The sequence below is a fragment of the Labrus bergylta genome, chromosome 13, assembly GCF_963930695.1.
Source record: "Labrus bergylta chromosome 13, fLabBer1.1, whole genome shotgun sequence".
Classification (NCBI taxonomy): domain Eukaryota; kingdom Metazoa; phylum Chordata; class Actinopteri; order Labriformes; family Labridae; genus Labrus; species Labrus bergylta.
This window is the reverse complement of record NC_089207.1, coordinates 27,652,566-27,667,369: the sequence shown is the minus strand read 5'-3', so window position 1 is coordinate 27,667,369 and position 14,804 is coordinate 27,652,566. Positions and strand designations below refer to the sequence as shown.

At 38.3% G+C, this 14,804-nt stretch overlaps 1 protein-coding gene across 10 annotated transcripts in view; it reads right to left on the bottom strand.

The window, feature by feature from the left end:
* The window catches only part of myo3b (myosin IIIB), a 68,969-nt gene that overhangs the window by 34,830 nt on the left and 19,335 nt on the right, over nucleotides 1-14,804 (bottom strand). For 9 of the 10 annotated variants that reach the window (XM_065962449.1, XM_065962452.1, XM_065962451.1 and 6 more), the window contains 14 exons: nucleotides 11,815-11,970; nucleotides 8,430-8,514; nucleotides 8,227-8,343; nucleotides 6,868-6,972; nucleotides 6,628-6,711; nucleotides 6,303-6,505; nucleotides 6,127-6,225; nucleotides 5,918-6,032; nucleotides 5,689-5,815; nucleotides 4,863-5,073; nucleotides 3,930-4,077; nucleotides 2,647-2,800; nucleotides 2,469-2,557; nucleotides 1,416-1,545 (listed from right to left, as the gene is read on the bottom strand). In XM_065962449.1, coding sequence (XP_065818521.1) covers nucleotides 1,416-1,545; nucleotides 2,469-2,557; nucleotides 2,647-2,800; nucleotides 3,930-4,077; nucleotides 4,863-5,073; nucleotides 5,689-5,815; nucleotides 5,918-6,032; nucleotides 6,127-6,225; nucleotides 6,303-6,505; nucleotides 6,628-6,711; nucleotides 6,868-6,972; nucleotides 8,227-8,343; nucleotides 8,430-8,514; nucleotides 11,815-11,970 — 1,823 coding nt within the window. The remainder of the gene's footprint in view (nucleotides 1-1,415; nucleotides 1,546-2,468; nucleotides 2,558-2,646; nucleotides 2,801-3,929; nucleotides 4,078-4,862; nucleotides 5,074-5,688; nucleotides 5,816-5,917; nucleotides 6,033-6,126; nucleotides 6,226-6,302; nucleotides 6,506-6,627; nucleotides 6,712-6,867; nucleotides 6,973-8,226; nucleotides 8,344-8,429; nucleotides 8,515-11,814; nucleotides 11,971-14,804) is intronic. The other variant, XM_065962456.1, reaches the window with a different exon arrangement.

The window sequence follows — 14,804 nt, the reverse complement described above, 5'->3', positions numbered from 1 at the left end:
ACAGAGACTGTGAAGCCACCCTGGTGTAAAACAGATTTTCATCAGATCCCCTCAGATAATGGTAATTTCATAGATAACACTGAATCTATAATGTGTAGTAAAATGCAAATTAAATCCCCCCGCAAATTTTACCCTGCAGAATAGATTTATAATTTTCTTATGCTATACTGTATCTCACTTTAAACGGCACTCCATCTTTTCCAGAATGATAAGCCAGAGCAGAGGGTTTCATAGCTTTTATCTAACAAGATCATCTGCAGTTTCACAAACTGTAAAAAAAAAAAAAAGAAAGAAAATTGGACCTCCAACTCCAAAGATATAACAAAAGAGCCGACTGCCAGCAAATGAGGGGCATACTGCCTGCAAAATTATCATGCAAGGAGGCATTGCATTACCTGTGAGCTCTGGTTGCACTTTTTTAGGATATAAAGGTCAAGAAAATGTAGCAGAGGAAATAATCGTTTAAATTCTGAATGACAGAACTGACAAATAGGCAGTGAAAAAAGTAAAAGCAGTAAACACTACAGCACAGTTTAGCACCTATCCAGGGCCCTTGTGCACTGAATTTAAGTGTTGTTATAGAGGATACTCCTCTGAAGCTGTGAATTGTGGAGGAGAAGTGGCTGAGGGCTCCCTCATGCACAACCTGCAGTTTACCGACACACCACACTGACTCCTGCTCCAGTCTCAGCTAAGGTGCCTTTTGTGAAATGAAGCTTCTTTTAATGCCACTGGGACTGAAAGCAGGCATTTACAGGTCCCTAAAAAGGAAGTGAATCACATAATGTGGCTTAGCAGAAATAAAGTAAGAAGTGGGAATCAGATAATTTAACACATATATATTAGCATTTCAGCTAAGTCAAGTGACCAGGAGGCCTCAGCAGGGGCTAATGACGAGCACATTACTCTACCTTCATTTAACCAACAGAAAAGAGGTGGGAAGAGTTGCTTTTGTGTTCTCTAAATACTGTTTCTTCATCCCCTGGGTACTTAGGAACCTTATCATAAAAATATCCCACTGCACCCACAATCTGTAGATAGCATTGAGCAGTGGGAAACCAAGAGGGACAGCTTAGTGAAAATAAAAACAGAGCGCCGTGCAGAGAGCTGAGCCTCTCAAGAGATAATGGAGACTGCAGATTTACCCGAGCATGGCACACAGAGGCTTGAAATGAAGGGGGGGACCAGGAGATGCCTGCGAGCCGCATCTTTAAGAAACCCACTTACCTGAACATTTATGGAAGCAGGAGACACTGGCACAGTTAGAACCCAGCATTGTTCACAGTAGTTTGTCTAAAAGAAAAGTTCCATCTCCCTTTTCCCTTTTTTGTGCTCAGCTGCTGAATAATCTGTTAGGGGCAGAGATGTTTCTACATCACTGAATATCTTTCATTGAGGCCTTTACGATGGCGTACCTGTTTTAGTTAAAGGACTGGAGAACAGCTGCTGCAGAAGTTTGTTCTCTGATGTTCTCAGGACCACAACAATGTCTGCAGGAAGAGTGTCTCTGTTCTTCTCCAAAAAGCCATTCACGTTGTACATCACCTTTAGAGCAGGACACAAGGCAGAGGCACAGGCTGGTTTGTTTCTTCCCTTTTGCATAGGCTGAAACATGACTAAAACCTCACAATTATTTAAATCGCACCTTTAATATTTGCACTGACTGTTATTTAATGTCTGTTTTTTGATCATTTTCTTCTTTTTAAACATTGCTAAAAATAATTGGATTCATGTAGGGGTATTCTTTAAATCTTTTTTCAGGTTAATATATATGTATGGGGGGGCGGCGTCGGTTTTGTGGTTTAATTTGTAACAAATGTTTCATGTCATGTACGTCTTTGTAACCTGCTACTGGATGCTTTGAATTTCCCTCGGGATCAATAAAGTATCTATCTATCTAAAATGTGTTTATTCTATCAAAATCTCAAGTAAATGTATCAGATATTGTATCTTTCACTGAAGACATTTTGACTCTTTGACTCTGTACACCTGGGAAAGCCAGTGTGTAAACATGTGGTCGTACTTTCAGGGTTCTTTGTTTGCTATGTAGCTGACTTCCACTTAAATATAGAAGAGCTAATGTTAATGTGCCAGTATTGTTAAAGCCAGTAAGACCGCTGATCTTATTCCTGCAACAAGCCAAAAGGTGTCACAGGAGATAGTAAAGAGTAACACAATATGATCATATAGTCAAGAAAAACCTTTATTTATTCATCCTATCCCAGTAACTGAAATATGAACCATCTAATTTGCTTTAGCTTTAAGTTGTTTGAAAATGTAAATTGTCAAAACAATCATATGCTCAATTGTTTCCATTCTGTTATCTGAACCATTTGCAAAGTATTTTACATTTAACTTTAGTTTACTTACCACAAGAGGCATTAAACAACATAATCGCCACTCTCACAACCATGAGGAAAATGTCACAATCTATTTGTGTTTCAGTTCCAAAAAAAGGTACGACTTACTTTTCCTGCATAATGCTGAATCCCAAAACAAAGCTCCACACGTTTTGGTATCCAGAAGTACTTGCAGCGCAGGTTGTCTTCAAATTTATCTGTGGGCATTAAATGAAAAAAAGGAACAAAATAAATCAGTTAAGGTGAACAGGTGTATGAACTGTGTGGCTGCATGAATAAGTCTTACCCACTAAGGTCTGCTCGGTGGCCTTAGGGAAGCGGCTTTCCTCGTCCAGCAGGGACAGCAGGCCCATGGGCTTCTGCAGGAACATGTCCAGGATGGGCCTGTTGTCCTCGTACTCCACCAGACTGGCATCCACCCCCTCGCTCTGATACTCCATCTAATTCAAATGTAGCTCATTAATGATTTCTCTAAATGACCCAATTAAAACATCTTGGCTAAATATGACTTTTGTTTGTGTGTGTGAGGGAATTTCTGATCAACAGAACCAAACAGCAGCAGTCTGTGAGTGAAGTTCATAATAGAGTCTTTTCACTGAATGCATAAAGCAGAGCAGCTCTGAACTAACAAATAGAGTCACTTACTTATTCATAATTTATTTCACTTTGCCACTAACCCAGAGTCAAATCACATTATTGCATCTATTAAATTTCAGATCAAAAAGTTGTTTTTAAATATATATTTTACTAATAAAGAGGAACCAATGGATCTAAAGCGTCCTCATGTTTAAGTCATTAACTCAGAATAATCAGTTTCTTTGTGCAGCGGGACTGAAGACATCCACACTACATAAAAATCCCTTTCCACTGAGCTGTAGCCGCTTCATCAGGGCCAGCTCCATCCTGTTTGAGGAGAGGAATCTTTTCAACAGGCTTAAAGGCCTTATTTTCAATGATCACTGCAGTAATTAATGTGTGTGGGACAAATGAAGCTTTCAATTACAGTTCTCATTCTGAAGAGTTCTGGAAAATGGACATGAACAAACAGGGAATATGATTAGATTGTATGAAATCCTGCCTCAGTAATTGACCTTGTGTGTATTTCATTCACTGGCTTTTGTTCACGTCTGCTTTTAAATGTAGAGAAGGTTTTCCCTTAAGAGGCAAAGTTAAAAGACTAAAAGGTAAAATGCTTCTTGATTAATGTCTATTAATTTTCATCAAGGAAAAAAAGAGGTCTCGCACTTCATGGTAAACAACTTCATTAAATCAATTAAGAGACTCATTTAGTGTTTCACAACAGCATAAACAATCCTTCACACATCACAGCCCGGAGAGAAGCTAAGAGTTCATGAAGAGAGAGCATCTCTTTCTTTATTAAAGAAATTATATTAAAACCACTCATTTCTCCACAAATGTTTGAAGAGCAGGTTTATTGTCTCAGTATGTTTCATCATTCAGAAGTGTTGTTTTGTTGATGCATTTACATATCATATTACAGTGACATCTTCAGCACGATGTAATATACAGATGTACTATCACTAACCCCGCGCCGTGTGTCGAGCTCACCTGTTCGAGGGCAAATATGTGCTGGTTGAAGTAAAACTGGATCTGCTCGTTTGCGATGTTGATGCACAGTTGTTCAAAGGAATTCTTTGTGAAGTTTTCAAATCCAAAGATGTCCAGGATTCCCACATTCATGCCGCTCTCTGCGGCACTTCAAAGGAGAAAAAAAGGGGACAAACAAACTTATTCTTCTATGAAACGAGCGAGGAGCAAATCCCCAGCAGCCATATTAATTGATAAAACTTTAATGATAATCCTAGTTCAACCCAAATACTAGAGTCTATTCTGGACTGCCACAAAAACATCAGTTTTCATCAAGTCAGAGCTGCTTAGATGGTTTTATTTCAGCTTCTATTGATTCAACCTCAAGTCATTTTCAATATCTGCACAAACAATACTCGTTTTCTTACAACACAGCGTGAACAGCCTGCATTTCATATTCAGTGCTGGGAGCTGCTACTTCTCATCATCAGTCATAAGCCGCATGTAGAGGTCACCTTTAGTCTTTGCTACCAGGTTATTAATGGCAATAAGGAAACAGCAAAGATGACTGGACTGTAGACAGGAACTCTGGCTTTTGTACATCTGACAGACAACTCCTTGACAGTCGACGCTCACATTTATGAAGGGATTCTTTTGGATCAATGAACAGCCTCTTTGCAGTCTCTCTGAAGTCTTTTTAATCATCTGAATATTATTTTCTCTGCACGCAACTCTGTATCAAAAATTTATTAAAACTTCTTTTTCTCGCTCTCCTTTGCTTGTCTTGAGCTTGCGCATTGATATTCTCCTCTGCATGTTTGCATCTACCTCCACAGGCTTCCACAAAGGTCATCAGAACCCGGCTGAAATTCTGCCTGATTGCTCAAGATAAGTGAAGAAGAGAGAGTAACAGTGGACGTCCACACAGATGTTCATCACCAGGCGCACACTCACCAGATATTCATGTCGGGCTGCAGCAGGGAGTTGATGCGGTTGACGATCCAGCTGAAGAGGCGGCCGTACAAGGCCTTGGACATGGCGTCTCGGACGTCGGTGGCTTTGTCCACTGTGTTGGTGCGGATGATGGTCTCGCCCCTGGTGACCACACACTGGGAGGTCAGCGCCTCCTGCAGCTCCTCTGGGCCGATGCTGAGTAGAGACGCAGCTGAGAGGAGAGAAAAGAGACTTAATCAGTGTGATAATCAAGAGCTCATCTGCCTTTATCATTAGCATAAAAATAAGCCCCGACAATCTTTTACTCTGGGTGTCTTTACATTTGTTATGTAAATAGAAAAGGCTTCTGTGCTTGTATAAATTACGCTTTTCAACTGCTTACAGAGAATTGTCTTTTTTTTCCCCAGCATTTTCTGGGTAACCAAATTTGGCTGATTCATTGTTGATTTTGTGCGATGCACAATAAAGTCCATAAAAAGGGCTTTATCACGCCTGAAATGAAGTTTGCTTTATTACAAATGTACAAATGATAAGCATGAAAAAAACATAAAGCAGAGGCCTGTGAACACATTTCTTGTAATAGTTTCATTATCAAATAAAATTCTTGCAGAGAAGAAGGGCATTTCACTCCTTAAATCATCACCCATAGAGGGAATAAAACATAAAATAGCCTTCTGCTTTTTTTTTTTTTCTTTGCTTTTCTTTAAATCTCACCTAAACCACAAATAAAGATCCCAGAGGAGGCCATTAAAGCAACCTGTTTCTTTGGCTTAAAGACCAGTATTTCTGACTATTACAACACACATTGCCCTTGTTTATATCTCACCGTTCTCTAAGGCCTCTGGGTTAGGCACTTCACTCTTATCCGTCTGGTGTTGGGATGTGATGGACGCAAATTCAATGTTGCCCGTGTTTAAAATGGCTGAGAGAATTCTGTAAACAGAAATCACCTCCTGAAAGTGAAAAAAATAAATAAAATACACATATATCAAAACTCTCAAATAAAAAAAATTATGTAATACTTATAGTAGGTATTTGATGGAGTATTAAAGTACCTCTTCAGTAAAGCCAATATTTCTGAAGCACTCCTGAATTGCATCAAACTGCTCCTTGTACAGCTTGCTGGAGACGATGTCCTGCACCACTTTACAGTGCTGACTGTCAATATATCTACAGATACAGATACACATTATGATTTGATCAGTTTCTACAGTGAGAAGGCAGGAGGTATCAGGAGTATTATCAAACCCCCCTCTATGCTGACCTGGGAGGGGTCTTGTCTGGTAACCTGTAGGTCTTCAGCTTGTCTTGGTGGTAAAGTCCAGCATAAATGTAATAAAATATGTGGAAGTTTTTCTCCCCCCTGAGTGAACACAAACAGAATAGTTAAGAGATGTTTCACACGATTAGCCAATCAGAAGCAGCCTCAGCAGCACATACGTCGCCTGTTTGATGACTCTGGACTTCTCCAGCAGGTACTCCGATATCTTTGCCCCGATGACGGCTCCAGTGGGAGTGAACTTCATCTCCAGATATTTACCGAAGCGGCTCGAGTTGTCATTGATGGCTGTGCAGGCGTTTCCAAAGGCCTCCACCAGGGGGTTCACCTGCAAGATCTTCTCACGCAGCGTCCGGTTGTTCGCCTAAGAGCATCAACATGTTTCCTTAATATAATCTGTATAAACATTTAGAGATTATGCAGGATTCAGCATTTCTATAAACACATTTTGAAGATGAAGATTGAATTAAATATTGGTTACAATACCTTTCCCAAGAAGGTAAGATGTTGAACAATCAAATGAGCGCTCTCTGTTTTCCCTGCACCGCTTTCCCCACTGATTATAATACACTTAAACAAAGGGAAACACCTTTTACTCAATAACTTATCAAGCTATGAATGTTCACATTGTATAAAATGCATTTTCCTTTTTCTCTCTTTTTTTCCCAATTGTATAATCACAGCGTTGCATGTTTCCACTCATCAGATGATTGTTCTGTATAGTACCTGGTCTTTGCAGAACGTCACCATGCTTTGGTACGCTGCATCTGCAGTGGCAAAGATGTGTGGAGGGTTATCGGCCCGCTTCACGCCGTGGTACAGCTTAGAGAACTGAAATGAAGTCAAAATGCACATCACTATCAAGAATTTCAATTCAACCATAAATGTATTGGGACATTTTCCTTTAAACATAGAATGTCAACCTGACAGGGGGAAACAGGCAGGTAAACGAGGAGGAGAGAGGAAATTAGCACAACAATTTTAATATAATTTATAAACAGTCTGTATTTGGCAATCATCATGTTAGCACCCATACAAAGAGAAAAACAAAATAAAAACAAACAAATAACACCAAAAATCACCATGTTTACAACCTATCCCACCAGTTTTATTTTACATCATTTTGTTACTATGTTTTTCCCCATGTTTTTCTTTGTCCTGTTTGCTCATTTACTTATTTTGTCCCTCTTCCTAATTCATTCATTTTATTTACTGACACTTTTCCTTTTGTCTGTTTGATTTTGTCTAAATCTGCTTGCAAAACTGTATCGTACCACAGTTCCACTCTTGTTTGTATCTCTTTTTTTCTATTTTGTGAGTGTGTGTATGCACATTTTGATGAATAAAAGTTTTGGGTTTTTTTTAAAAGAAAAAAAAAAAACCCTGACAGGGGTTTGAGAGAAAAAGTTCACGATAAACAGAATTCACTGTTTAGGGACCACTAATATATAGATACAGTATCTCATTCAAAAAAATCTATTAACATTTTTAATGGACGAAGTCTTTCCCCAAGCGGTGAACCAATTACCAAACTTGGAATAATGCTGCTACAATACAATGAACGCTGATATAATGGTGTGTGTCAACAATTATATTGTATGTGTCAGATTTTATAGTTTATTTTCAGAATCAGATTTATTGTCCAGGTATGCTTACACACACAAGGAATTTAACTTTGGTGAACTGTGCTCTCTTATGTACAGGTACAACATTAAATATCAACAATAAACATAATAAGAAAAGACTAATATGAAACAGTGCAGTGGTGAATAGTGCAAAAGATGCTGAAGTAACATGATAATAAGAAAAATGCAGTTATGTGACAGATGGGTCAATAAAGATGTCAATTACAGTATTTACATAAATAAGTGTGTGTATATTGATCATTTAAATTAAATAACATATACATATATATATATATATATATATATATATGTATGCATATTCACAGTGACGGTTCTTTTTCAAAATTACTAAAAGAATATATAAACATGTCCTCTATGATAGGGACAACAGATGAGCAATCACTCGTTATTTCTATTGTGGTCGGGATATAACTGGGATGATGAGAGTTACTGGACCAACCTGAGGAGAGTAGATGCTGAGGTTCTGGAAAGGATTGAGAGCAATGAGGATGTCACCAACATAAGTGTACACCTGCAGCTCACCGTACCTCCTCTGGAGATGGCTGATTATTTTCTCCTACAAAGAGGAATAAACACATAGCATCAAGATCATTGGACCTAGCAGCGATCAGTGTATGATACAATAAACACATTAAATCTTACCTCGTCTAAGAACTCCAGGTTTACCAGATCATCATCAGGACAGCGCTCTATTATGAGAGTTTTACGAGTATTGATCCGGTCGTGCCTGTATAAAAGCCAAGGACATGATAATGCCTAAGAAAGCTGTAAAGTGACTATTGAATGAGAAACAGTACTTTGACTGTGTGGATCTTAGACCCAGTCACTTCCAAGGTTTATGTGAAGCCCTTTAAGCTCTCCCAGGAGACACATCTCCCATTATCGCAGGCTGAGATTGGACTTCATCTGTGTTTTGACCTATCACTCTAACAATGAGCCCCAGTGGGCAGAGGTCAACACCGAGCCAGCTGGCTCGAAGGGACTGTGAGAATCCTCAGGGGACACCAGAGAGTGTGTGAAAGAGAGCATGAGAGAGCGGCGCCTGTGATTGCCCACAGCTTATATGTGTCAATACAAGTGTGTCAGTGTATACTCTGTCAAATCCAAAGAAAAAGGTGAGTGATATTCTATACATGTCGTTTTTATCATATCCATAAAAACAAAACAAAGTCAAATCAACACATATTTGACCTTCCTGTGGCTGTTAATATCATAATCATCATGGTTCAGACTGCATCAGTTAGCCTATTTATAAATGTGTAATACACTTTGTTTTTAAGGCCTTAATAAATTATTAACTATATTTTTAAACAGATTACTTTCCCGTTTCAGAAATGAATGCTTTTATGTGTAAATTTGTTTTGACTTCCAATGAAAGGCAAACTTAATGCTGTATTGACTTCCTGTTTATGCAAACAGGAAGTCAATACAGCATCACAAACTGAAGCCTAACTTACAACAATAAAAGTCTTATGGTGTTTTTCAACATAGAAAAGTGAATGGTCAATTCTTTGTTTTGTTTTTTAAACATGTTTAGATAAATAATCATGTTACTTGTTTTAAAGCAGTAAAGAATATGAGGGAATGATCGTATCATGCTAAGCTATTTAATGCTTCTCATAGAGTAATTTTGTATACATTTATTTACAACATTTGTGATATTTATTTAGCATCAAAGTTTTGTGGTTTAAATTAATAAACAGTATTTAAGTCAGATTTTAGCTTAAATGTTACCTTAAAATAAAATCACAGAAACTCTTTTACTTTTCAGTCTAACAGATCAAATGAACAAGCTAATGTTAGCTTACAGTTAGCTCATCTAGCTGTTGAACAGTAATAACTGATTTTTCCTCTGTCAATATATTAAATTAAAACTTTGAATTTCCATGAGAAAGTTCATATGCAACAGACTTTAATTTAATGATGTGTAAGCATCCACTTCTGAATAGTATAGTAGCACAGTATAATATGTGTTTCACCTGTTTACTGAGTTCTAGCTTGTGTATTTATCCTGAAAACAGTTCATAGACACCTACCCTATTTACTCCGTTTTAATATTGACTTGTTTATTTTAGAAAAATACTGTACTTGAGTGCCAGCTAACATTTCTTACTTTAATGAGAATGAAACTGGAAAGCAGTAAACCACCTTTAAATATGTATTTCAAATGGTACAAAATCATTGACTTAGGGTAAAGTGCCACAGAGAAGAGAAGTCAGAGAACAGTTTAGACTCCTGGATGTAGAAATTCTTAGTTCAGGTCTTTTCATAGGTGTTGCTGCAGATGAAGTTGAGAATAATAAAGAAAAAAAACACCCTTGTCCTTTATATCAAAGCTACTGAAAAAGCTGCAAACACTCATATTCACAGGGTGTATCTATATTCTACTTTAATAAATATTCAGTCATAGCATCAATGGAAATATTTGAGCTCCGGGTCAGGACTAGTTTCCTCCTCTGCCTTTGTTTTCATTTTATATTCTGAATATAGCGCTGTAATGAAGTTAAAATATCAGGTTCCTCTGAAGAGAACGCTCGTCATCATGTCCCTTTAGAGCAGGATTCTACCTCTCTCCTGCTTTGAACTGAATCACACTATTCCACCTAGGGCAGCCACTTCTAAGTTCTCTCTGTCTTTATTCTTATCTGGAGTCATTGTGCACTGATCTGTGGCATGAGAGACTAAACCAGGCGAGCCCAGTTCTCGCACTACAAGCTCCTAATCCCATTATCCACTTTCACTGTGGACAGGAATTCGGGATCAGGCTCAGACTCTGCACACTCTCTGGAGTAAACAGAGCTGGCACAACATCAACACTCTCTGTCAAGGGCAGGTTCAGCAAACTCCTTTAGAATGAAGATTAAGCATCAGCATAGTCAGTACTTCTCCAGTAAATATCAGCTTTGTGGCTATTTCTGCTGTCACGTGATGCAATGAGAGTTTCTCTGAACTATTTATAATGAATGAAGAATAAATCTACAACAACACTTTCTCTGACCTTGGTATCTGCTCGTATATACTGTTAACTATTATCCATGTCGGGGTCGTAACGGTAGCAGAATTATAAACTTCAATACGCTAGCAGTAATAATATAACATTATCAATACTTGAGTCCATTACACAGCAAAAAAAAGAGTCTTAGACAGCCAATGTTGGGTCGTTTCATGTTTTTAATTACAAATAAAATGCAAGAAAACTGCAGAACGTAGACTTAATTTCAGAAATACATCGGCAACATTTCATTCTTAACTCTGCCACAGTGTCACCCCCTCTGTACTCTGATTGTAAGATCTTTATGAGACACCAAAAGGACTTGAGAAACATCAGTGTTTCCTGACCTGTGAGTTTGAATGGACCTCTGCTGCTCTCTGTGTTCCTCTTGTGGCAGCTTTGGGTTAAAATTATTATTGCAGATCTGTGTTTTTTTTTTAAAGCTTAGGTACTTTTTTGATCAATTGAATAATGGAGATTGTATTATTTTAAAACAGGTAATATTGTAAAGTATTAATCCATATAAAACATAAGGAACTTTCTAAAAGCTGTAATTAAAATCCCTATAGAAAATAACCCTATTAGGCTCAAAAATAGGCATTGTGGTTAAAATGTCTCTTTTTTCAGAGATAAATCAGACTATAGAGAATATTTCATTGGTTTAATCATACGGGTGGAGAAGTACTCAGTGCTAAAAACTCTCTTAAAGAATGGTTTCCTCATCCTCTGGCCTAAATGGTATTTATCAATCTGAGGTTAGTCAGCACAATCACTCCTTCTGAATTAGTCACACCTCCCTGACTTCTCTTTAATCACATACTGTAATGTCCATTACTGAGGCTCATCGTCATCCTTAAGTGAAAGGAGATGAGACCCTGCCCCCTACTGGACAGAAATGATATCACCACTCAGTCTGCAGCAACAGAAATCTCCGACAAACAGCACAGAACACAAACGCAGCATCCAGCCATGTTATCATGTAATGGTCATTTCAAAACATTTTTAATTCATGTCAAGCTGATGAAGGTTACTTACTTGGTTCTGGTTTTGCAGCCCAGTTCTTGCTGCTCCTGGATGAGAACAGCCAACTGCTGCTGGAGTGCTACATCTTTGCCGTGGGCCTGCTTGATGAAGGGATGCTCCAGGAGGTGGGTCACCGACGGACGAGCCTCGAAATCCTTTATCAGACATCTTAAATGAAAAAAAAAAAAAAAACAGAAGCCACACTGAAGACATCAGCACATAATCTATCATTTTCAATCTTAAACAACTCAACAACTCCTGACAAAGTGTGAGATCACCTGAACATCATATGAGGCTTGTTTTTTCTGGATCAGTACTGACAGACTCTCACAGCAGCATGTGTTTTTAAGTCAGGGTCACTAATCTGTCTTTCTCTGTCTGACACTGTCACCATGGCCCCCCAATCCAAAAGCAGCCCTGCCATGGCAGCCCTATCTGTGATGTGCAGTGTTTGCCAATAGGTGCTGCTTCTTTGTGATACTAGCCTGTAGCTGGAAATCAGTATCAGTTGATCCAAATGGCTGAGTATTTACTGCTTTAAATTCAATACTCTGCAAAGGAAAGAAAAAGCTTTTTTTTTAATAAAAGTTTTGATTCATTGTGAGACAAAAAGTATAAACTAGAAAGCCTTAACAACTCACCTGAGCTCAACAATGCATCCATCAACAACCCACATTCATACTGTTCATTTACTTGTCCGACTAAAGACTAGAACGTCTGGATGTGAGTGTATTTGTCTGTGTAAGTAACAATTTCGAGCAGAGGCGAGATAGCAGAAAAAAACACCAATCCAATTCCTTCCAGCTAATCTAACTGAATTTCTTTTATCAGTTTGTTGTTTGCTCTGAACGTTAATTCCATGGATTCATTAGCGTCAGGACATTAAGCAGAGGTTGCTCCTATTAGCAGGGCTGTGCTGCCGGGATGCCGAGCAGCAGGCCACTTTGTCACAGGAGTCAGCTCTTTGGCTGCAGAAGTGCAGACAGTGGTGATGGATTTATCCCCCCCCCCCCCCCCAATCCTTACCACCTCCCATGTACAGTACGCGCACACACACACATAGGCCTGATAGGGCTGAAAAGGCTCCTCAAACAGTCTGCAAAGCTTGATAACATTGTTCAGACTCCCCACATAGAACTCCTCTGAGCTTTGTTCATACAGATTATTTGTGATATGATATCAAACAATCCATTAACACGGATTAAAGAGCTGCAATCCAAAAAGTAACCAATGACAACCATTGGCCATTAGACTTGTAAAAATGACTTTAAAAAAACGAATAACATAACCATAACAACAATGTGTGCTGATGGTTAAAGAGGTAATGTGCTTTGACTGTTTTGACAAATGAATAACTCCAGTGACACAAAAAAGACCTTAAAGGCAGATGGTCTGTTTGTTTTTTCAATTACTCCCGTTCAGTTATTTCAAAGTGAACCTCCAACATAAATGTTAACCAGAGAGCATGCCTTCACCAACACTTCTCTGAACAAATTGAATTTTATTTTCTCATTACGGTTCAGACTCACACACCTCTGTGCAGTGATATTAAGGTTGTATATTCTGAACAACCATTACAAGCCCCCCCCCCCCCCGACATTATTAGCTCTGCAGAGTGGAGGAAATGATAAGTTATCTGGGCCTCAGATAGAACTGATAACTCAGGTGAATTAGTTTGTTCCTCCCTGGCAGATTTACACAAATGGAAGTCAATGAACAGAAAGACGAGGGGGTTGATAGAATCTGCCTATAAAATATCAATTTCAATTTCCTCCGTGTTTGTTTACATGCACCTTCCACCTGCTGACGATGTAGTAAAGCTACTGTTCCTGCTTTCAAATGTAAAATGTTTTGTTTCATACTTAACTTGTGTCTTTTTTTCATGTTCAAAATGAGCCTCTAATCAAAATGATACCAAACACCATCACCATCTTTTGATTATTGGATCTCACTTTCAGTCACGGATTCAAAAGTCCTGCCAGCAAATCTCACACATTGAACCTTTGAAACAAATCCAACTGCAGCCTTCTGAAGCCTACAACCTATAGCCTATATGTTCACTTATCTTTTAATGCATTTAATTAACTTTGACTTGTGGTCATTATAGGGCATGGTATTTGTTGGTTTTCCAGTGATATTAACAATTCTCATGTCAAAAGTAGTTCATATTCTTTTCAGTTAGTCTTATGTTGCATGAGTCAGTGCTAATCTCGTCAACGAAATAAATGACGAAAATATTTGTTGACGAAGGTCTTTTTAAATTAGTCAACTATGACGAGACGAAACTCCACTATTTGACGATTTGATAAATAATATTACTTCATCTAATTGATGAAAATGTGACGAAAAGAAAACTACATTACAAGTGATGATTATCACGTACCCCCTCAGCTGTCCTAAAATAAATGTGTGTGTGTGTGTGTGTGTGTGCGTGCGTGCGTGCGTGTGTGTGTGCGTGTGTGTGTGTGTGTGTGTGTGTGTGTGTGTGTGTGGTGAGTGCAACAATGTGCAGCCTGGAGCCTGGAGCCTGCAGCCTGCAGGTCCGTAAAGCCCCGCCCCCTGGAGCTTCTGATAATAAAAATAAAAGCTTGCGTCTGATTTTGTTGAATAAAATATCTTCTATTGTTGTCAACTAAAATGATGTGCAATTTTAGTCAGTGACTAATTGACTAAATTAAATCAATAACAAATGACTAATATCTGACTAAATATAAAGGAGATTTTCGTCAGGAGACTATGACTAAATTAGAAAATGGTGTGAAGATTAACACTGGCATGAGTACATTCACAAGTAGATGCAAATGAATGATATACATTTCCCTCATGACCATAAGTTAAAAGACTTGATTACACTGTTTACCTGTAAACATGAGGATCGTACCTTGTGATTATTTACCAAATCAAACAAAACTCCGGATGAAATTCATACATTTTTGAAAGGTCTACTTGTCTACATAAATAAATCAAATATAAATGAATCATAAAAAATAAGAATCAGTTCT